The sequence below is a fragment of the Pelophylax lessonae genome, assembly GCF_965119305.1.
Source record: "Pelophylax lessonae genome assembly, chromosome: 1".
In the NCBI taxonomy this organism is placed as follows: domain Eukaryota; kingdom Metazoa; phylum Chordata; class Amphibia; order Anura; family Ranidae; genus Pelophylax; species Pelophylax lessonae.
Genome location: NC_138768.1, coordinates 773,642,084 through 773,664,934, shown reverse-complemented (window position 1 = coordinate 773,664,934; position 22,851 = coordinate 773,642,084). Strand labels below are relative to the sequence as shown.

Here is a 22,851-nt window from a genome sequence, read left to right as displayed (position 1 = left end):
ATGGTGGCTGCCATCACTGACCTTTCTTGTTAACACTAATTGGCTGTCATTCTTACCCCCTGTGCTTAAAATCATGCAAGCTAGTAAACAGAAAAATAATTCAGATTTTCTTTTTTTTTAAGGAATTATACGCCTGATAAGGATCTACTACATCATAACAGATTAAAAAAAAGGGAAACAGCATTTTCGACCATCAGTTGAAGCCCTAATTTATTCTTGATAGGTTTACTTCAAAAGGGTTACATACTACAATAAAAGACCAATAGATCTGGGGATAGAGTAGATACAGCAACATAATTATATGCAAGCAAGCAATAAGGGCTGAAGAATGTGGAGGATAATAAAAGAAAAACAGGGAAAACAGGGAGCAAAGTACTAAAATATGACAATAAGGGATCCCAGATCACGAGCTGTGAAGATGGACCTATAACCAAATATTAGCATAGACAGCCTTGTCGGGATGGATAAATACAGAGCATTAGTGTTTCTCATCGCATACCAATATTTTCTTATTGAGAAACTTTCATTATATCAGTGGGCATGCTGCTAAACCAGTTGGAGGCTGCTTTGTAAATAATATGAACAAAACACAAATCAGAATTAAATATACTTAAAACACATGAACTGGAAGTATGAATGGACGGTAGAGCAAAAGAAAGGCCTTTTCTGCACTACTGATTCAACTTAGGTCACTGACTCTACTAAAGGACCCCAAATATATCAGTAGGGCTGGACAAGCAGCTGGGCAAAGCTGAGTGTACCCAAGTATTGCCAGGGGCTGTTCTAGCTGCTAGCAATAATCACTGTGTTCTCCGGTGGGTTCCCCTGACCCCCTCCCCGCCAGAAGAACGCAATGGCTCTGCAGGAGGGATTCCCCCATCAACACTGACTGTGTTGATGGGGAAATCAAGCTATTTTCTTTCCTGCAACCCATTGAAAGAAAAATCACTCCGTCTATGGCCAGCCTAAGTCTGTGTGTGTGACCCACAATAAATGCTTAGTGGCCCCTGCTCAGGCTAACAAGGTTCAATGAATTGGATGCCCGACTAGCAAGGGTGCAGGCTGGGCAAATGTTCATCCAGACCCAAAGCACGCTGTAGAAGTGGAAAGAGATAGTCTGGTCGTCGCACACCTCACCCAGCCTGAGTGGTTAGCAGGCAAAAGCAGCCTCAGCTTCATGCCCCCAACATGTTTCACACCACTCCCAGAGCAGGTCAAATCTTGTTGGGGTATGGCTTGGATAAATCGAGCTGGGGATGCTTCCATCTGCTAACCACTCAGCCAAGCCAGGTGAGGTGTTTGAGGATGGGAGGACTGAAATACTTATCTTTCCCAAATAGGATGTCAGTCCAGGTTCCATAACATACTGTGCAAGGCCTAGGAAGTCTGGTAAGTATCCTTGCGACTGGTGAGTATCCTTGCGACTGGTGAGTATCCTTGCGACTGGTGAGTATCTTTGCGACTGGTGAGTATCTTTGCGACTGGTGAGTGTCCTTGCGACTGGTGAGTATCTTTGCGACTGGTGAGTATCATTGTGACTGGTGGGTATCTTTGTGACTGGTGAGTATCCTTGCGACTGGTGAGTACCTTGTGACGGGTGAGTATCCTTGCAACTGGTGAGTATCCTTGCAACTGGTGAATATCCTTGCACTGGTGAGTATCCTTGCGACTGGTGAAGTAGCTTGCGACTGGTGAGTATCTTGCGACTGGTGAGTATCCTTGCGACTGGAAGTATCTTTGCGACTGGTGAGTGTCCTTGTGACTGGTGAGTATCTTTGCGACTGGTGAGTATCCTTGTGACTGGTGAGTATCCTTGTGACTGGTGAGTATCCTTGCGACTGGTGAGTATCTTGCGACTGGTGAGTATCTTGCGACGGGTGAGTATCCTTGCGACGGGTGAGTATCCTTGCGACGGGTGAGTATCCTTGCGACTGGTGAGTATCCTTGCGACTGGTGAGTATCCTTGCGACTGGTGAAGTAGCTTGCGACTGGTGAGTATCTTTGCGACTGGTGAGTATCTTTGCGACTGGTGAGTATCCTTGCACTGGTGAGTATCCTTGCGACTGGTGAGTATCTTGCGACTGGTGAGGATCCTTGCGACTGGTGAGGATCCTTGCGACTGGTGAGTATCTAGTGACTGGTGAGGGTATTAGCGACTGGTGGGTACCCCAGGTTTTGTACCAGGGAGGTTAGAGGTAGTGTAGGTAAGGAAGAGCAGGTCGTTAATATTATCCCCATAGGGTAGTGGGTAATAATGTCCGACAGGATTGGGGATGCCACTCAGTGCACTTCTTGCGGCATGTATGCGTTCCTTGATGAAACAATCGAGGACGAATACTGCTGTACAAGATGTGAGCGACTTGTTGCTCTGGAAGCCCACATCGTGGATCTAGAGAACACAGTGACAAGACTGCGTGGCATCTACAACCTGGAAAGGAGCTTGGACATTACCCATCAGGCGCTGGCAGGGGTCAGCATAGAGGAGGGAGGAACAGAGGAGACGCAAGCAGCAGAGGTACGCAGCTGGGTGACTGTTAGGAATGTTAGGGGGAGGAGTGTCAGGGAGGCCAGTCCTGAGTTGGTAGACCCTAACATGTTTGCCGAGTTGCAGGTTGAGGGGGATATCAACTCAGGGGTGGCAGTGCTGGAGCATGCGCCCTCCCCCAGCTGCCAGGGGAGGGACGGCTCCAGGAAGAAGGGGGGCCGTAACGCAGGAAAGGTTAGACAGGTTGTGGTAGTTGGGGACTCAATTATCAAGAGGACAGAGAGGGAAATCTGTAAAAAAGATCGCGTGAACCGAACAGTTTGTTGTTTACCGGGCGCCCGAGTTCGGCACATCGCAGATCTGGCAGACAGATTGTTGGGCGGGGCTGGGGATGACCCAGCGGTCATGGTGCATGTGGGCACTAATGACAAAGTTAAAGGTAGGTGGAGGATCCTTAAGAACGATTTCAGGGACTTAGGTAATAGATTGAGGAAAAGGACCTCCAAGGTGGTTTTCTCTGAAATACTGCCGGTACCTCGAGCCACACAGGAGAGGCAGAAGGAGCTTAGGGAAGTTAACAAGTGGCTGAGGAATTGGTGTAGGAAGGAGGGGTTTGGGTTCCTGGAGAACTGGGCTGACTTCTCAGTCGGCTACCGGCTCTTTAGTAAGGATGGGCTGCACCTTAATGGGGACGGTACAGCTCTTTTGGGGAGAAAGATGGCCACCGAGTTGGAGGGGCTTTTAAACTAGGAGATGGGGGGGAGGGCTCAGAAGTAGAATCAGTCAGGAGGGAGCAGAGGACTGAAGGCAGTTGTAGGGTCAACAGCGACAGTAGGTCAACAACATCAATTGGCGGGTCTGTGCGGGAGAACAGCAGACCAAACAGAAATAAACAAAACCGCCAATCACGTTTAACTTCCGTAAAACTAAGAGGGGTATATGCTAATGCCAGGAGCCTAGCTAATAAGATGGATGAGTTGGACATGTTAGTACATGAGGAGGACATAGACCTTGTGGGAATAACGGAGACTTGGTTCGACCCCTCACATGACTGGCTGGCAAATATCCAAGGGTATTCGGTGTACCGGAAGGACAGGGTTGGTAAAAGAGGGGGAGGGGTATGTCTCTATGTCAAGAACAATATAAAGGTGCTAGAAAGGAGTGACATTACGGATGGGATGAGCATGGATTTAGAATCTGTGTGGGTTGAACTCGATAGGGAAGAAGATAAGGGAAAAGTAGTTGTGGGGGTTTGCTATAGGCCACCTAACCAAGGGGAGGAGGTAGAGCTGGAATTTTTAGCACTAATAGGTAAAGCGGCAAAACTAGGATCAGTCATCATATTGGGGGACTTCAATTATCCCGACATTGACTGGGAAGAGGGGACTGCACACTCGCATAAGGCCCGGCTATTCACGGAAACCTTACAGGATAACTACATGTCGCAGTTGGTGGATTCCCCTACTAGAGGGAATGCTATCCTGGATCTATTGATCACTAATGACCCAGACATAATCTCGGAGGTAGGAGTCCAGGACAACCTGGGCTCTAGCGATCACAGGATGATCACATTTAGTATAAATAACAATATAAATAGGCAAGTGGGGAACATAAGAACCCTAAACTTCAGAAGGGCAGACTTTCCAAAATTGTACTCATTGATGGAAAGGGTAAACTGGGACCAAACCCTGGGATCACTGACCACAGAGGAAAAATGGGAATGCTTTAGAACAATATTAAGCAAAGGCATCTTGCAGTGCATTCCTATGGGGAATAAATTTAGAAGAGACAAAGCCAAACCTGGCTGGCTAAACCGTAGCGTTAAAAAACTTATTAGGGGAAAAAAATTGGCCTTCAAGAAATATAAATCAGAGGGCACAGTATCGGCCTTCCAGCAATACAAGGAGGAAAATAAGAAGTGTAAACACGAAATCAAGATGGCTAAAATCAACTTTGAGAGACAAATAGCGGAGGATAGTAAAAAAAACCCAAAGAAATTCTTTAAATATATCAACAGCAAAAAAACTAGGGCAGAGCATATTGCACACATAATTAACGATGATGGGAGGATGGTTACAGAGGACACTGAAAAAGCAACCGTGCTGAATTCTTTTTTCTCGTCAGTCTTTAAGCAGGAAAAGGAAGGGTACACTGACCATGACTGTATGGTTAGTAGTAATACACAGGACTTGCCACTATGGCTAACAGAGGGGGAAATCAGGGAAAGACTGGATAAACTTAACACAAACAAATCACCAGGCCCGGATGGCGTACATCCGAGAGTGCTCAAGGAACTCAGTATGGTTATATCTAGACCACTGTTCCTGATCTTTGCTGACAGTATTAGGACAGGAGATGTACCAGGGGATTGGAGGAAGGCTAACGTGATTCCGATATTCAAAAAGGGCCAGAGACATATCCCGGGAAATTATAGGCCTGTCAGTCTGACATCAATAATATGTAAACTTTTGGAGGGGATGATAAGGGACTATATCGTAGAGTATGCTAAAGACAACAACATCATCAGTAGTAACCAGCACGGGTTTACAAATGGGCGTTCTTGTCAAACCAATCTCTTAGCATTCTACGAGGAAGTGAGCTGTGAGCTAGATAGGGGGAGACCAGTGGATGTGGTGTACTTGGATTTCGCTAAGGCGTTTGATACAGTTCCCCACAAGCGCTTAATTTATAAAATAAGGTCTGCAGGTATCGACAGCAGGGTTTGCTCTTGGATACGGAATTGGCTAAAAGGCCGTGTCCAAAGGGTGGTAATAAACAGCGCATACTCAGACTGGTCTGAGGTAGTAAGCGGGGTGCCCCAGGGCTCAGTCCTGGGACCAACCTTGTTCAATTTATTCATAAACAGCATTGAGGAAGGGATCAGTAGTTCATTATCAGTTTTTGCAGATGACACAAAATTGGCCAGGGCAATAACTGCACAGCATGAAGCAGATATCCTACAGAATGACCTGGACAAAATTACGGAGTGGGCAACGACATGGCAAATGAGGTTTAATGTGGAGAAGTGTAAGGTTTTGCACTTGGGGACCAAAAACATAAAAACACAATACACGTTAGGAGGGGAACCCTTGGGGGAATCAAAAATGGAGAAAGATCTGGGAGTCTTGGTTGATGATAGATTAGGCAACAGCATGCAATGCCAAGCGGCAGCTTCCAAAGCCAACAGAATATTAGCATGCATAAAGAAAGGGATGTATTCCAGAGATAAGACTATAATCCTTCCACTTTATAAAACTCTGGTCCGACCGCATCTGGAGTATTCTGTCCAGTTCTGGTCGCCAGTCCTCAGGAGGGATGTGTTGGAGCTGGAGAAAGTCCAGAGAAGGGCAACTAAACTGATTAGGGGGTTGGAGGACCTTACCTATGAAGAGCGGCTGCAATCGCTCGATTTATTTTCCTTGGAGAAGAGACGTCTGAGAGGGGACATGATAGCAATTTATAAATATCTTAATGGGGATCTCAGCTTAGAAGAAAAGCTGTTCATTCGAAGGAATTGCATGAGGACTCGAGGACATACAATGCGATTAGAGGAGAAGCGTTTTAACCTCAGGCAACGTGGGGGGTTCTTTACTGTTAGGGCTACAAGATTGTGGAATTGTCTACCACAAGAGGTGGTTTCTGCGGGTAGTATGGTGACTTTCAAAAGACTCTTAGACTTACATCTCAAGGATCAGGAGATTGAGGGCTATGTTAGATGATTACAGCCACACACACCTACACAGGTTGAACTGGATGGACCATTGTCTTTATTCAACCTCACCTACTATGTAACTATGTAACTATGTAACTTGATTGTGAGAGGCAGGAACATAGTTTAGACTGGCTGATCTTTGCCTTTAGATTATGTGACCAATGAACCCTCAAGCATACTTAGGCACTGCATTCAAGGTTCCCATTCCTTTAGTTGTCCACCACCGTGGTAAAGGTTCAGCCATGTGTGCATGGTTAACTAAAACATATTCTTGTCTTCACCGGGGCTTTAGCTAGGTGATCCTGCTTCTGGAGTTCCCAGCTTCTACAGAGTCTCTCTCTTGCAGCCTCCCTTAACTAAAATAAAAGTACTAAAGAGTAATTGTGATTGTTTGCCCCTCCACTATCTTAACTTCTTCAATACAGGGCACTTTCACCCCCTTCCTGCCCAGGCCAATTTTCAGCTTTTAGCGCTGTTGCATTTTGAATGACAATTGCGCAGTCATGCAACACTATCTATACCAAATTTATGTCATTTTTTCCCCCACAAATAGAGCTTTCTTTTGGTGGTATTTGATTACTGCAAGGTTTTTTCTTTTTTGCTAAACAAAAAAAACTGAAAAGTTTGAAAAAAAAAAAAAAAAGTTTTTTGTTTGTTATAAAATGTTGTAAATAAATATGTTTTTTCCTGCACTGATGAGCACTGATGAGGCCGCACTGACAGGCATTGATGAGGAGGCACTGATGGGGTGGCACTAATATGCAGCACTGATATGTAGCACTGATATGCAGCATTGATGAGCGGCACTGATCAATGGCAATGATGAAGAGGGCACTGACAGTCTCCCTGAGGAAAGATTGGCATCTCTGGTGGCCATGGGTGGGTATCCCTGGTGGCATCCCCCCAAGGGTCTGCACTGGTAATCAATGCTCTGATTACCAGCACAGACCCCCCACACTTGTCTTTGTACTCCTCACCTGGTTGTCGCCACACACGATTGACACAATCTGAACTAAATAAGTTTATCTTGGTCTCATCAGACCACAGGACATGGTTCCAGTAATCCATGTCCTTAGTCTTCATGTCTTCAGCAAACTGTTTGCAGGCTTTCTTGTGCATCATCTTTAAAAAAGGCTTCTTTCTGGGATGACAGCCTTGCAGACCAATTTGATGCAGTGTGCAGCGAATGGTCTGAGCACTGACAGGCTAACCCCCACCCCTTCAACTTCTGCAGCAATGCTGGCAGCACTCATACATCTATTTCTCAAAGACAACATCTGAATAAGACGCTAACACGTGCACTCAACTTCTTTTTTCGACCATGGCGAAGCCTGTTCTGAGTGGAACCTGTCTGGTTAAGCTGCTATATGGTCTTGGCCACTGTGCTGCAGCTCAGTTTCAGGGTCTTGGGAATCGTTTTATAGCCTAGGCCATCTTTATGTAGAGCAACAATTATTTTTTACAGATTCTCAGAGAGTTCTTTGCCATGAGGTGCCAGTATGAGAATGAGAGCGATAACATCAAATTTTACACACCTGCTCCATATTCACACCTGAGACCTTGTAACGCTAACTAGTTACAGGACACCAGGGAGGGAAAAATGGCTAATTGGACCCAATTTGGACATATTCACTTAGGGGTGTACTTAGTTTTGTTTAGACATTAATGGCTGTGTGTTGAGTTATTTTGAGGGGACAACAAATATTCACTGTTATACAAGCTGTATACTCACTACTTTACATTGTAGCAAAGTGTAATTTCTTCAGTGTTGTCACATGAAAAGATATACTGTATATACTCGAGTATAAGCCGACTTTTTCAGCATGTTTTTTTATGCTGAAAAAGCCCCCCCCCCCCCCCCCCCCCGGCTTATACTCGAGTCACGGTCTAACTTACCTTTTTCCCAGGCAGTGCGCATGCGCCTCCACTGCTCGGGAAACCCCTTACATGTTCAGCTATTTCCGGGCAAACGGCACATGCGCGGTGATGTGTTGGCGCCGAGAGGAGCCTCACCGAAAGGTAAGTGAGACTCCACCTACATCTCCTCAGGAGATGCAGTGCTGCGGGCATGGTACAGGAAATTCTTCTGTACCATGCCCGCAGCACTGCATCTCCTGTGCCATGCCTGTACCATCTCCTGTGCCATGCCTAAACCATCTCCTGTACCATGCCCACAGCCCTGCATCTCTTGTACCATGTCTGCAGCCCCTGCACCATGCCCGCAGCCCCTGTTTTGGGTCTCGTGGTGGTCCAGTAGCTGCTGCATTTCCCACCCAATACGTTTTCCCAGTTTCTTGTGGTAAAATTAGGTGCCTTGGCTTATATTTGGGTCGGCTTATATACAGTAATAAAATATTTAAAAAATGTAAAGGAGTGTACTCACTTTTGTGAGCTACTGTACTTAAGTAGGTGCAAAAGCTGGAGCATTCATTCTGTACACCTTTGACTAAAAAAGGGCTACCAGTTACGACTTGTCCAGCCTCTCGCAGGATGTGTACCTAGCAGCTAACCAAAGAACTTATTTTTAAAGTTTCCCTTATTCTTACTGAAAGTTTAAAACCCATTTTGGCCTCATCTGCCCCCACTATTTCTCAGAATCAGTGTTCCCAAAACCTCTGCATACCACTATCACGCCTTTTTCACAATCAAATAAAATTTTTTTAAATATGTAAATTTTTTACATTTTCCATATGGTTAAAACACAAATCTGCAAACCGTTTTCTAACAGTAAAGGCTTATGGCCACCTTTGTGCATGGTTATCATATACTTCTCTTTCTAACATTATTTTAGCGGACTCTGCTAATTAACAAACGGATACTTGCTTATTCTCCAGAAAAACAACTGACCCCCCCCTGGAGATTGAATGGTCAGGGGTGCCTACTGAGGATGCAATGTGTCCAGATCCGATTGATATTGAATGTGGTTATGTTCATCTCCTGTCTGTGGATAGCTTTACAAGACAGACATACACCTGAATTCTGTTCTCCATGACTCTAAGGATCTATCTAACTATCTTAAAGGATAAGTTCACCTTTGGGATGTAACATGTTCCTGTTCCTGCAGCACTTCCCTATCCCCCCATGACTTCTACAACTCCTTCTACAAGCTTTAACTAGACACTGATAGAAGGCTGCTCTAACTGCTGATGAAAAATATTTATCTGTTTATATTTACTAAAATAATCCCAATTCCATGTTCTGTGTACCGTGGGAGACCAGATAAAGTGAATGCAGGGTCCTGGCTTTAGGAACACTTTAACAAAGAGCTTGATTTGCACTACCTTGTGTGCTCTGGTTTTAGGTTTACTATTGGCACTTTTCCACTGCAAGTACCGGCTCGGCTCCACTCGTCCCTGCTTGGCCCGGTTTGGTTTTCCACTGCATGGTACCGCATGGTACGGTGTTGGAGCGGTTCGGTACGGTTTGCTTTTCCACTAAAGTAAAGTGGGTGGGATAACAACGATTCTCTGACCAATCAGTGGCTAGTAGTGACAAACAGTCAAGGCTGCATGCAAAGGATTGTGTGATATGGTACCGGTACGGCCTTCTTGGAACCACAACCAAGGTGGTACTGTTTAAGCAAGCCGTACCGTTCGGTTCCATGTAGTGGAAACGTACCATACCGTACCGAACCGTTCCAACACCATACCATGCAGTGGAAAAGCGCAAAAGCGAGACGAACCGTTCGGTTCCATTCAGTGGAAAAGCGCCAATTTAGAGCTGCAGATTATCCTTGGATACTAATCTAGAGCTATCAAGGCTGGGTAAAACAAATATTACAGCTGTGATTCTGGGGGCCTTGTTGCATACTTGTTGGATTTTATTCTACAGAGCATCTTCTAGCACAAGCGCATTCATTAATATGTGTGGTTTTATTTCACCAACTCTTATCAAATCAGGAGCAAGCTGCCTAAGGTGACAACACTGGTTCTCTGTAGATACAGTTCAGTAGTGAGTATTGTGATTTTAAGGCAGGACTGGGGTTACTGGCAGGATTATCAGATGAAACAATAAAGGAAAAAAGCCTAAAGAAAACAAATGTGGCCAAAACCTAAGGACTAATAAAAAACAGCAATGAAAATCTGTCAGATTTAAGGGCCGTACACACTTGACGAAAATCGGACGAAAATCGGACGAAATATCCTTCCGATTTTTCTCTGTCTTCTCAGCGTTTATAACCGTTTTTAGTTAACAGTGCATAAATAAATGCTCATGAAATTTCTCGTCCGATTTTTCTTTTTTTTTTGGCACATTTGTTCCTAGACTTCCGAGTTGTCAGCAACTTCAGATCATGCGCGGCCTTTGGTATCCGATTTTTCACAGATGTACTGCATACACATTAAACGAAAATCGGTCCTCTGGGGACGGACGAAAAAAATTTTGGTGTTTGTCCCTCCGTTTTTTTTTTTATTGAAAATGTCGGCATCGGCTGCTGAAAGTTGTGTACACACTAGGCGAAAATCGAAAGATTTTACCTCGGACGGGAATTTTCGGCAGATTTTCTACTAGTGTGTACCCCACTTTAGATACACTTGTAATATCTGCAGGTTGTATTTTTTTAATCCCTTGTATCAAAACAGCCACAGGGCAGTAAAAACGCCTATCAGATCAGAGCACAGCTGCTTGCTTGCTGGGAATAATGGAACAACATTGTTGAGTGAGACAGCTTCTAACTAATCAAATCCTGGAATTCCAGACTTCACAAATGGTAAGTGTTGGTTATGGAAGGATACATTAGGAAAGGAAATCAGAAATGACTATAAATGTGCAGATAAATGGGCTATTCATATGAGAGTTGTTTCCATGCAAAATAAACAGACAATGAAAATCACATTGGTAATATTTAGTAAGTCTAAGACCAAACATTATTAGGGATTAATGTCACTGAAAAAGAGAACTCCAGTCAAAAGACAACATTCAGTAAAATAGGGTAACTCTCAGTTTATCCATGTTTAAGTTTGTGGATGACAGTTACTAAAGGTTGTCCGGTTTTGCAGTAGAAGATCTTTCCCACACCATTTAAAGGCTTTTAACAGCTCTCAAATCATCTCACAAATAATGACTCTGCATAGGTTTTAAAGTGGAACTCCAGCTAAATATAGTTAGGTTTACAAACAGGGGAGCAGCGTTAACTCACAGCCCTGCCAAAATGTACAGCCAGAAGGGTAACGTCTCTTTTTTTCAATTGCAGCTTCCTATTTGAGGTATTAGATTATACACACACAGTGTACTGTGCAAAAATATTAGGCAGGTGTGAAGAAATGCTGTAAAGAAGGAAAGCTTTAAAAAAATATATTTTAATGGTTTATCTTTATTAATTTACAAAATGAGGGAACAGAAGAAAAGTCTAAATCAAATAAATATTTGTGACTACCCTTTGGCACACTTTGTACACTTGCACAAAGTCAGGGGTTTTTGCAGGATTAGAGTCAGGTTGTAGATTAACCAGTTATACTAAGCAGGTGCTAATGGTCATCAATTTCATATGTAGGTTGAAACAGTCATTAACTCCAACAGAAAAAGCTGTGTAGGAGGCTTAAAACTGGGTGAGGAACAGCCAAACTCTGCTACTAAGGTGAGGTTGTGGAAGACAGTTTCATGTAACTGGCCCTACAACCAGCAACAAGACACAAGGTAGATATACTGCATCAACAAGGTGTCTCCCAGGCAAAATGTTCAAAGCAGAAAGGGGTTTCAAGATGTACTGTTCAAGCCCTTTTGAAGAAGCACAAAGAAACAGGGAACATTGAGGACAGTAGACAAAATGGTCAGACAAGGAAATTTATGGCAGCAGATGTGAGACACCATCATACTTACTTCCCTTTGACATCGCAAGATGTCCAGCAGTGCCATCAGCAAACAACTGGTGGAAACCAATGAGACCCAGGTACAGCCTTCTACTGTCTGGAGAAGCCTGGCCAGAAGTGGTCTTCATGGAAGAATTGTGGCAAAAAAGCCATACTTACGACGTAGAAACAAGACTAAGCGACTCAACTATGCACGAAAACATAGGAACTGAGGTGCAGAAAGATGGTAGGTGCTCTGGACTGATGAGTCAAAATTTGAAATATTTGCCTGTAGCAGGAGGCAGTTTGTGCGCAAAGGGCTGGAAAGCAGTACAATAATAAATGTCTGTAGGCAACAGTGAAGCATGGTGGAGGGACCATGCAAGTTTGGGGCTGCATTTCTGCAAATGGAATTGGAGATTTGGTCAGAATTAATGGTGTTCTCAATGATGAGAAATATAGGCAGATACTTATCCATCATGTCATATCAGGGAGGCTTGTAACTGGCCCCAAATGTATTCTGCAGCAGGACAATGATCTCAAACATAAAGTTAATGTCATTAGGAACTACCTTAAGGAGACCTGGAAGTGATGGTTTGGTCCCTACAGAGCCCTGATCGCAACATCATCGAGTCTGTCTGAGACAGAAGGGCTTTAGGCAGCTTACATTCACAGAGGATCTGTGGTTAGTTCTCCAAGATGTTTGGAACAACCTACCTGCAAAAACCGTGTGCAAGTGTACCTAGAAGAATTAACGCCGTTTTGAAAGTAAAGGGAGGTCACACCAAATATTCATTTGATTTGGCTTTCTCTTCTGTCCATTTAATTTAGTTAAATTGATAAAAATAAACTTTTAACATTTCTATTTCTAAAAGTATTCTTCAGTTACAGCATTTTTTCACACGTTCCTAAAACTTTTGCACAGTACTGTGCGCACATATATATATATATATATTTTTTTATTCGTTTAATTTGGAATTCCACTTTAAAAACCCGAATTAAAGTAAAACTAAAGGCAAAACTTTTCAGTTTTTATTGCTCTCTGTGCCCCCGTTAAGGAAATTCAGCCCCTCTTTTTGTCCTGTTTAGTTAAGTAAAAGAGAAACCCAGATTTTGGGTTGTCCCCAGAAAATGAATAGAGGGGAAATGTTCTAATTCAGACACTAGTTCTTGTGATCTGAAGGCCCCATGGGATTCCATTATTTGCAGGGATTCCCTCTCCTTTCCTATTTTAGCTATGGAACAGGAAGTGCAGGTATATCTCCCCAATGGGACAGTTGGCAAAAAAAAAAAAAAAAACATGGATTTTTATCTTACCGTAAAATCCTATTCTCTGAGGTTCACTGACAGACAGTTTCAATTCTTCAGACCATTGGGCTTATGCTCTTGCTCTCTAGGAGTAGGACTAGGAGGAAACCTTTTTGGTAACGCCCCAAGGGCAGTCCCAGAGGGTATACCATCACTTCCTTGTTACTTCCCAGTCTGTAACAAGGAGTGTCAGAAGAACAAACAACTCAACCCCAAAAGAGGGGCTAGTGCTGTCTCTGTCAGTGAACCTCAGAGAAAAGGATTTTACGGTAAGACAAAAATACAGTTTTCTCTTTAGTTCACTGACAGACACAGCTTCAAGTCTTCAGACCATTGGGATGTCCCAAAGTAGTGCAACATGAGGGGTGGGAAAAACACAGCAAACGCAGAATTCCCAACAAGGCTAAACATAGCCAACCAGGTAACAGGAGCTCAACTAGGAACAACTGGAGCTCACCACCAGAAAATATTTTAACCCTCAAGAAGCAGAAGCCTCTGCAACCGCAGCCTGCAAAACTTTGCGGCCACACGCTGCATCCGAAGATGCAAGTGCATCCACCTTATAAAATTTTATGAATGTGTGTACAGACGACCAAGTAGCCGCCTTGCACACCTGAAAAACTAACGCCTGATGACGGAAGGCCCAGGAGGCACTAAGCGCCCTCGTAGAATGGGCTTTAACAGGGAAAAGAGGAACCTGACCCTTAATGGAGTAGGCCTGCACCATCGTCTGCCTGATCCACTTGGAAATGGTCGCAGCAGATGCGGCCTGCCCCTTACGAAGTCCATCCGTAAGAACAAACAAAGATTTGGATTTCCTAATTGGTTTAGTCACCGCCAAGTAAACCTGAATCGCTCTTACCACATCTAAGGAATGTAAGGCAATTTCCTTAGAATGTTTAGGCTTAGGACATAAGGAAGGGAGCACAATGTCTTAATTCAAATTAAACCCTGAGACAACCTTAGGGAGTAAACGCCTGACAGGGTCGTAACACCCCTTTGTCTCTATGAATCACTAAGTAAGGTGACCGACAGGACAACACAGTCAACTCCGATACGCGATGTGCGGAAGAAATAGCTACTAAGAAAGATACCTTCTGCGACAGAGTGAGCAGAGGAATTTCTCGAATATTTTTAAAGGGAGGCCTTTGAAGCACAGACAGAATCAAATTGAGATCCGACGGAGGTACCAGGGATTGCACCGGAGGAGCCAGATGGCAAACTTCCTGCACAAAAGTGTGAATCAAGGACTTCGCCGCCAATGGCCTTTGGAAAAAAATAGCCAAGGTGAAAATCTGGCCCTTGACGGTGCCCAGAGCCAAACGTTGATCTACACCCAATTGTAGAAACTCCAACTTGCGAGACACAGAAAAGGAGTGGGGAGAAACCCCCCGTGACTCAACAAGGAATGTACACCTTCCAAACTCAATGATAAACCTTCCTGGAAGTAAATTTCCTAGCCTTCAACAGCGTAGGAATCACCGACTCCGACAGCCCTCTGTCTTTCAGCACCTGGCTTTCAATAGCCAGATCGTTAAAGCCAGCGACCGTAAAGCAGGATGGAAGATTGGTCCCTGAGACAGAAGATCTTCCCTCAGAGGAAGTTTCCAAGGGACATCTGCTACCAGCCTTACCAGGCCTAAGTACCAGGACCAGCGAGGCCAGTCTGGTGCCACCAGAATGACTGGAATTCCTTCTACCTCGATTCTGTGTAGCAGTCTTGACAAAAGTTGAATTGGAGGAAAGGCGTAAATCAGACGATACTGATCCCAAGGGGCCACCAGAGAGTCTGCCAGAGGATCATGAGACCTTGACACAAACCTCTGCACCTTTCTGTTGAGATGGGAAGCCAGCAGGTCCACATTGGGGGTCCCCCACCGAAGACACAGTTGATGGAAAACCTCCAGGAAAAGAGACCATTCTCCCGGACCCAACGTCTGCCAACTGAGATAGTCTGCTTGCCAATTCTCTAACCCCGGAATATGCACAGCAGAGAGGGCCGGAACATATCGTTCTGCCCACCTCAAGATGCCGTCCACTTCTCGGGCCGCCAGGGCACTCTTTGTGCCCCCTTGATGATTGATATATGCCACAGCCGTAGCATTGTCCGATTGTATCCGCACAGGGCGTCCCTGCAGACGATCCATCCATTGAGACAAAGTCTGATCGCCCAAATTTCCAGAATGTTGATCGGCAACCTGGACTCCTCCCGAGTCAAGACACCTTGGGTCGAACACACTCCCAAGACAACTCCCCATCCGGACAGACTGGCATCCGTAGTGATTACAGTCCAATACATGGGAGGAAAAGATTTTCCCAGACCTAGGGCCAGGAAGCGGAGCCACCAAACCCCAACTCAACAGTATCAGATTGTCCAATGACAGCGGATCCTTGTTCTATTTGATCAGAATCTCCCTTTGCAAAGGTTTGGTGTGGAACTGCGCAAACGGAACTGTCTCGAAGGTGGAGACCATCAAACCCAGTACTTGCATGTAAGTCCTGAGTGACAATCAATGGTTGAACAACAGGAGCCGAACAGCCTCCTATAGCTTTAGTAGTTTTGTCTGAGGAAGAAACACCCAGATGAGTCCAGCGTCACACCCAAATAGTCCAGCTTTGTGGACAAAGACAGTGCAGATTTCTGAAAACTCAGTATCCACCCGACTTCCTGCAGAGTTCACACCGTAACCTCCAAGTCGGCTTCTAGAGCAGAGGAAGACTCTGCATGCAGAAGCAGGTCATCCAGGTAACCCAGTACCGCGATCCCCTTCTGCCGTAATAAGGCCAACACTGGGGCCAAAGCCTTTGTGAACACTCGAGGAGCTGAAGAGAGACCAAAGGGTAACGCCACAAATTGAACGTGCTTCTCGCCCACGGCAAAACGAAGAAAACGCTGATGCCTGACATATATTGGAATATGAAAGTTACGGGTGGATCTCGAGCCCTTTTTCTGTGATCCAGAGGGAAGAAAGGGCCGCTTGTGAGCCGAAAAGAAGGGACCCCCTGTTCTGGCGAGGTTCCTTGCCCTTAGCAGCCTGTGGAAGCAAAGTACTCTTGCCTCCGGTAAGGCCCTTAATCATCTCTTCCATAGAGGCACCAAACAAACGGTCACCTACAAAGGGAAGATTAGTCAGTACCTTTTTAGAAGCCTGGTCAGCTGACCAGTACTTCAAACAGATCATGCGGTGACCAGTACTTCAACCAGATCATGCGGTGAAGGACCACAGCTGTCACAGAAACCCTGCCGGCCAGGCGGGCCGCATCGAGGGATGCATCACAAATATACTGTAACTCTTGGATCAACTGACCTGCCAGCTCAGAAGGATGTTGACTCCCCTCCAGATCCTGGTGCAAAACCTTAGCCCATTCTGTTAAGGTCTGAAATACCAAGGTGATAGCAAATACCGGTCTTAAAATTGGACCTGTCACAGTGAAAAGGCACCGGACCAGAGCCTCTGCTCTTTTGTCCACGGGGGCCTTAAAAGATGGGGAATCTTCCACCTGCAAAAGTGTGGTCTTATTCAGCCTAGAAACCTGACAGTCTATCGATGGTTGAACTGTCAGTTTCTTTAGAAGAGACTCCTCAAAGGGATATCTTCTAGCAAAACTCTTCGGTATTCCAACCATGCGTTTCGGGGAACCCCACTGGCTAGTGCTAATCTTGTCAAAATAGGCAGGAAAGTAAAAAAATGTATTCACCTTGGAAGATATGCGGGTGCCAATTGAACCGGCGTCACCGGCTCAGCAGCAGCTGAGTCCTCCAACTTTAAAGTTTCTTGAACTGATACAATCAGGGCCTCCACCAGTGCTTTTTCATGCGCAGCTGCAGAGGAGGATTCATCCTCACTATTAGAGCACTCAGCGTGCGTGGACGCAGACCCAGTGGGCTGACTCTTGCCCGCAGCGGCCAAATCCACCTCAGAATCTGAGGAAGCAGAGAATTCACGTGAAGGTGGGGGGCGCTTCTTGCCAGGTCTCCTTTGCAGGACCAGATCTACTTTAGCTACTAGTGACTGCAGGGCTGCCAGGGCAGACTGAGACCCAGGGGGTTACGCAGCTTCCAGGAGTGGATCGGGTGGTGAAACAAGCTCCCCAAGCTCTATGACCCTAAAGGGTTAGGTATAACCATGCTGCTCAGCAAAGAAAACATTTTTTTATCTTTATTTTTTTTTTTTTTAAATTGGAGGCCCCTCCTCCCTGTGCACTGCTGTGGCACTACAAGAAGCAGCGCACCCGCGGCGCTGTATACAGCAAGGAAGGATAGTGTACCCCCAGAGACTCCCCATTCGAGCTGGAAGTGCCAAAACTATCTGCCACACTGCTGTAAAGAGGAAGAGGAAACGCTGAGCTGACATTAGAGGCCCCCCACAGCCTCAGCACTGTGTCTAACTACAAGAAAATGGCCGCCAATGCAAGTCTATTGGGAAACCAAAAACATGGTCGCCAAACCGGGAATCACAGAGACCACGGAAAACTGGCAGTACCACAAGGTAAATGGGACCCTGGACCCCGGGGAAAAAATTTACAGACCCCAGGAAGGGACCCCCCCACAGCACCCAGGTACGAACATCCCTAACAATGACCAACAGCGGCATTACCCACCATGTAGCCCCCCTACCCAATTTCACCTATGCCCCCAAACGGGGGCAGGGGAACAGGGAACAGGAGAGGGCCTCCAAATTTGAGGGGAAACCCCGCAAGGAGGAGGGAGAAGCACAAGGGGGAGAAAGGACACTGGGGGGGGCCTACCATCCCCAGGGGGGGGGTCCCGACCTCCCCAACAATTCCGCCGGAAAGGAGGGGGGACACTACTCACCATACCATGGTCACCAGGCGGGCACCACTCCTAGCAGTCCACCGCACCATCTTGGAATCATGGAATGGGGGTGCTGCGGCTCTGGTCGTAACTGCTGTAGTGACTAGTGCTATGGGACCTCGCGAGGTGTTTCACTCGCCGGTCAGCCCCTGTCCAGTGGGGCTATGTCGCGGCTAACTTCGGGTGGAAATATTAGTTGGGTCGCACTCGCAGGCCAGACATGGAAGACTGTAAGGATCTAGAATATCCAGTGCGTCGCCCAGTCCGGCTGCTGATTGTAGTTCTCACAGGAACAAAAATAATAAAGTAAAAAATTCCATTTGAATAGGAAAAAATGCCAGGACCGCAGATCCCAGCAGAGAGCCAGAAAAAACTGGAGTCCTACAGCAGGAAGTGATGGTATACCCTCTGGGACTGCCCCAGGGGCGTAACCAAAAAGGTTTCTCGCCTAATCCTACTCCTAGAGAGCAAGAGCATAAGCCCAATGGTCTGAAGACTTGAAGCGGTGTCTGTCAGTGAATGAAAGAGAAAAAAGTTTTGCCTATAGTTTCACTTTAATAGTAATCTACTGACTTCAATACTTTGACTTACTGACCCATAATAGGTTTACAGATATAGATTTCATTCTGACCCCACTTGCCGCATTCTTATTCCCAGGTATTAGGTCAGAAAGAATTTTAGCTAGGCAACTAGTTTTTTCAGAATGCAGTCATCAGTGGCAGCCTAAGTCACTACATTCTTGCTCTGAAATAGAAATCCTAGCATCTGGGTGTGTATTTATTCATAAATACAGGCGTCTGGTACTAAAAATTTATCAGGGTTTCATGACATCTAAGTTTAAATGCATTTTTGTCCTGAGTGGAGTTCTCCTTTAGCATACATGCTAAAAAGTTTTAAAAAAGTTGAACCTACGCCCAACTCCCACAGAGACATTGTAGCTGAGGCCTTGATGAAGCACAGGAGAAAGAAAACATTCATTACAATAATTATTTGAGCTGAAGTTGCACAAAACAGTATTCTCCAGAAAAATGTGGAATAATTACAATTTCTATTGGACTAAATGCAACTAAAAATAATCCAGGAAATGTAAAGGACAAGTGCAAAGTGCACTATAAGTAAAAAGTGTGTACTAGACCACCATCCCTAACCTACACTAAAAAATCCACAGCCAGCTACTTACTTACCTCGTTAATAAAGCTACAGCACCCTCCTCTGTATACATCCTCCTGGTGAAAATCTGCAGTGCTGGCTGTGCCTCTTAGATTTGTGCTGGGCTGAATTCTGAGTGTCTTCAGTTATTAAAAGTGCACTTTTGCGGTCAATCAACCTAAACTGGATATTTCAATGTAACCACTTCAAAACTGGGCACTTTCATCCCTTCCTGCCCATGTCAATTTTCAGCTTTCAGCGCTATTGCACTTTGAATGGCAATTGCATGGCCATGCAATGCTGTACCCATATGAAATGATCATTTTTTGAGACAGAGAGAGATTTCTTTTGGTGGTATTTAAACACCACTGGGTTTTTCGTTTTTTTGTTAAACAAGCGAAAAAAGACCGATTTTAAGTTTTTCTTTGCTTCAGTTAAAAATTTTTGCAAATAAGTCATTTTTCTTCTTCAATGATGTGCGCTGATGAGGCTGCACTGATAATCAGGGCACTAATTATCAGCGTAAACTGTGCGATGACATCTTTGCTGGTTATTGGTTTTCCTTTCCTAATACAGAGACAACATGTGAGGAAAGGACTGCCATTACCAGCAAGTCCGTTTACATATGATCAGTTGTGATTGGACACAACTGATCACATGGAAAAGGGCCGCTGTGATTGGCCCTTTACTGCGATCTAGGGCTGAAACAACTAAATCGACTAAATCGATAATTACAATCGTTGTCAACGATTGTCATTATCGATTAGTTGCTCCGTCGATTAGTTGTGCTGCTTTGTGAAGTTTCCCCGCCCGTCAGCGAGCTGTCTGCTCTGTGAAGCCGACGGCTGCATTCACTGTCTCTCTCTCTCACAGCTCTGCACTTCCGTGACTTCCCCCCCCCCCTCCTCCCCCCCTCCTTTCCTCTCCGCCCTCTTGCTGATGTCAGTGAGGGAGTCAGTGAGTCATATCAAGGCAGAAAAGAGGACAGAAGCAGCAGAACGTGAGTGCCGAGATTAGAGCTACAGTGTCCTGTGACTGTCCATGCAATGCAGCCCGCCAAAAAATATAATAAAAGCTTCTCCAGATAAAAGTTAATATTCCTTATAAAGTGCAATATTCTAATAGAAAAATAAGTGATTAAAAACGTCCATATAGCACATAAAGGGGGTCTTTCTATGCTGCCTATTTCATATCTATGGCTGACATGGATGTTTTTATTCACTTATTTTTCTATTATAATATTGCACCTTATAAGGAATATTAACTCTTTTATCTAGATAAGCATTTATTATATTATTTACAGTATATAGCAGCTTAATTAAGAAAAAAAAAAAAAAAGTTTTGGTATAAGGCTCGGTTCACATTTGTGCGATGCGGGAAGGCTGCGAATATGCAGCGTGTTCCCGCATCGCATCCGCACAAGAGGCAGTTCACACTGCCATATGCGATACGCAGGGGGTGTCAATTAAATGTTAACGACACCCCCAGTTTGATCGCATATCGCAGTGCGATCTGACAGTTTGCACCGAATCGGATCGCACAACTGTGAACCACTGTGCGATCCGATCCTGAGGCGGCTCAAAAAATGCCTCATGTGCGAGTTTGCTGCGGATGCGCTGCAAATTCAGCCATACAAAGTGTATGGCTGAACTCGCATACGCACACGAGATCGCATGTAATTTAGGAGCAGTGCGCTCCGAATTACATGCGATCTCGCAAACCGCACAAGTGAGAACCGTCACTAAGTGCTGGTTCACACTTCTGCGGGTGCGCTGATTCGCACTGTACCCGCACAAAAGTCGCACATGACCCTTTTTTTCAGCCGCATCAGGATCGGATCGCACAGTGGTTCACACTTGTGCGATCCGATCCTGTGCGAACTGTCAGATCGCACTGCAATATGCGATCAAACTGGGGGTGTCGTTAACATTTAATTGACACCCCCTGCGTATCGCATATGGCAGTGTGAACTGCCTCTTGTGCAGATGCGATGCGGGAACAGGCTGCGAATACGCAGCCTTCCATCATCGCACAAGTGTGAACCGGCACTTACACTCTGTTTGCTCATTATTATTTTAAATAAATGAAAAAAAGGCATATTGAGTTTTTTTATTATTTTATCCGATTAATCGAAAAAATAATCGGCAACTAATCGATTATTAAAATAATCGTTAGTTGCAGCCCTACTGCGATCTGTAATCAGATGTGTCATAAGGACACAGCGGTCACAAAGTGCACTCGATGCATGACCCAGGCGTCAATGGATGTCCTCCCAAAACGAGGGCGTCGCGTTGGAGCAATCTTTCAGCTATAGCATGGAAATGTGATTAAACTGTTTTTCCCGCACGGTTTAGGAGATATTCACCCTGCATGCAGCCGCTGACACCAGCGGCGCATGCGCTCTAAAGGTCTGGCGTATCTTGTTGGACCTTCAGAGCTCCTTGCTGGAAAGTTAACACCCGCGCGCATGCGCAGGAGTGACGTCATCGAGGGAACATATCAGCTACCTCAGCGGTGTCCGGGCGACCATATGGGGGCTTTGTTCAAAGGTGCTAGTATGTGATGCATACTAGCACATTATGCCATTGTCCTGCAGGGTTTTTTTTTTTTGGGGATACAACGGCTTTAACATATGAGTCAATAAATTGGAGGCAGGATTTCCTTGGTGAGGTTAGGGAATTCAACAAATGTGTAGATGGTCCCATGTAGGAAGTTGTGCCTTTGCTGCAAATATTTAGATAGTAGGCTGATACCTGGTGCCATCTATGGGTTGGGCAGGGCGTGCCCATCTGTGTCACCTGGGCAATGGTATCATGACTCAGCCAGCGCCCTACCAAACTATCAGAAAAATTAGACATAGTCTGCCATTGATGACTTGCCTTCCAAAAACGCTATCTGCCTGGCTGTCACACTGATGCTTTTCTTTAAAACAAGGGTTAAGAGAAGGAATTCTGACTTTTTTTTTTTTTTGTTAGATTTTGCTAAGATAGGGAAGAGATAAAACCCCCAACAGTGGTTATTTTTGTGTGGTGTCCCACTGGGGAAATCTTTCTACACTTCCTGCCCCAGAAACCCAACAGAAAATTAGGGAAAATTTCCCAAAGTGAGGAGTATTCCCCTTTTTAGAAAGCGGTTGGAACATTTGTGATAAATGTCACCAGTACAAATACAGCTGTGAATCTTCCCATTGGGGACACAGAAATAAAATCTTGACAAAAGGTAAATCTAACCTGTCTCTACTCTATAAAAAAAAAATGTAAAAAATAAAAAAGTTTTGCCTAGAGTTGCACTTTTACTTAATAGGACAACTAAAACAACTCCAAGGTAAGCAAATATTGTCTAAATACAAGAGTCATGTGTATTCTTACACGAATCTTGGTGTGCTTTGTATATTTCCTCCAGATCTGTGCAGTAATCCAGGCGTGAACCTTTGTCTATGTGCAGGAGCTTCCTGTGATAAAGATTGCCGGTTCCTCTTGCAGCTCTGCTCTCTACACAGGTTATGTCCAGCAAAGTGATAATGTCACCACTATCTTATATGTTTGGTTACTTCGATCTATTGTGGCCATTAAGGATTATATAAATGGGCATTTGT

General features: G+C 45.0%; 1 protein-coding gene across 4 annotated transcripts in view; it reads right to left on the bottom strand.

Annotated features, from left to right (window-relative positions):
* Positions 1-22,851, bottom strand: part of CCDC149 (coiled-coil domain containing 149) — a 157,094-nt gene that overhangs the window by 17,749 nt on the left and 116,494 nt on the right. For 2 of the 4 annotated variants that reach the window (XM_082267861.1, XM_082267862.1), the window contains exon 11: positions 19,020-19,052. The exons of the other annotated variants lie outside the window; for them this stretch is intronic. In XM_082267861.1, coding sequence (XP_082123987.1) covers positions 19,020-19,052 — 33 coding nt within the window. The remainder of the gene's footprint in view (positions 1-19,019; positions 19,053-22,851) is intronic. 4 annotated transcript variants of the gene reach the window in all.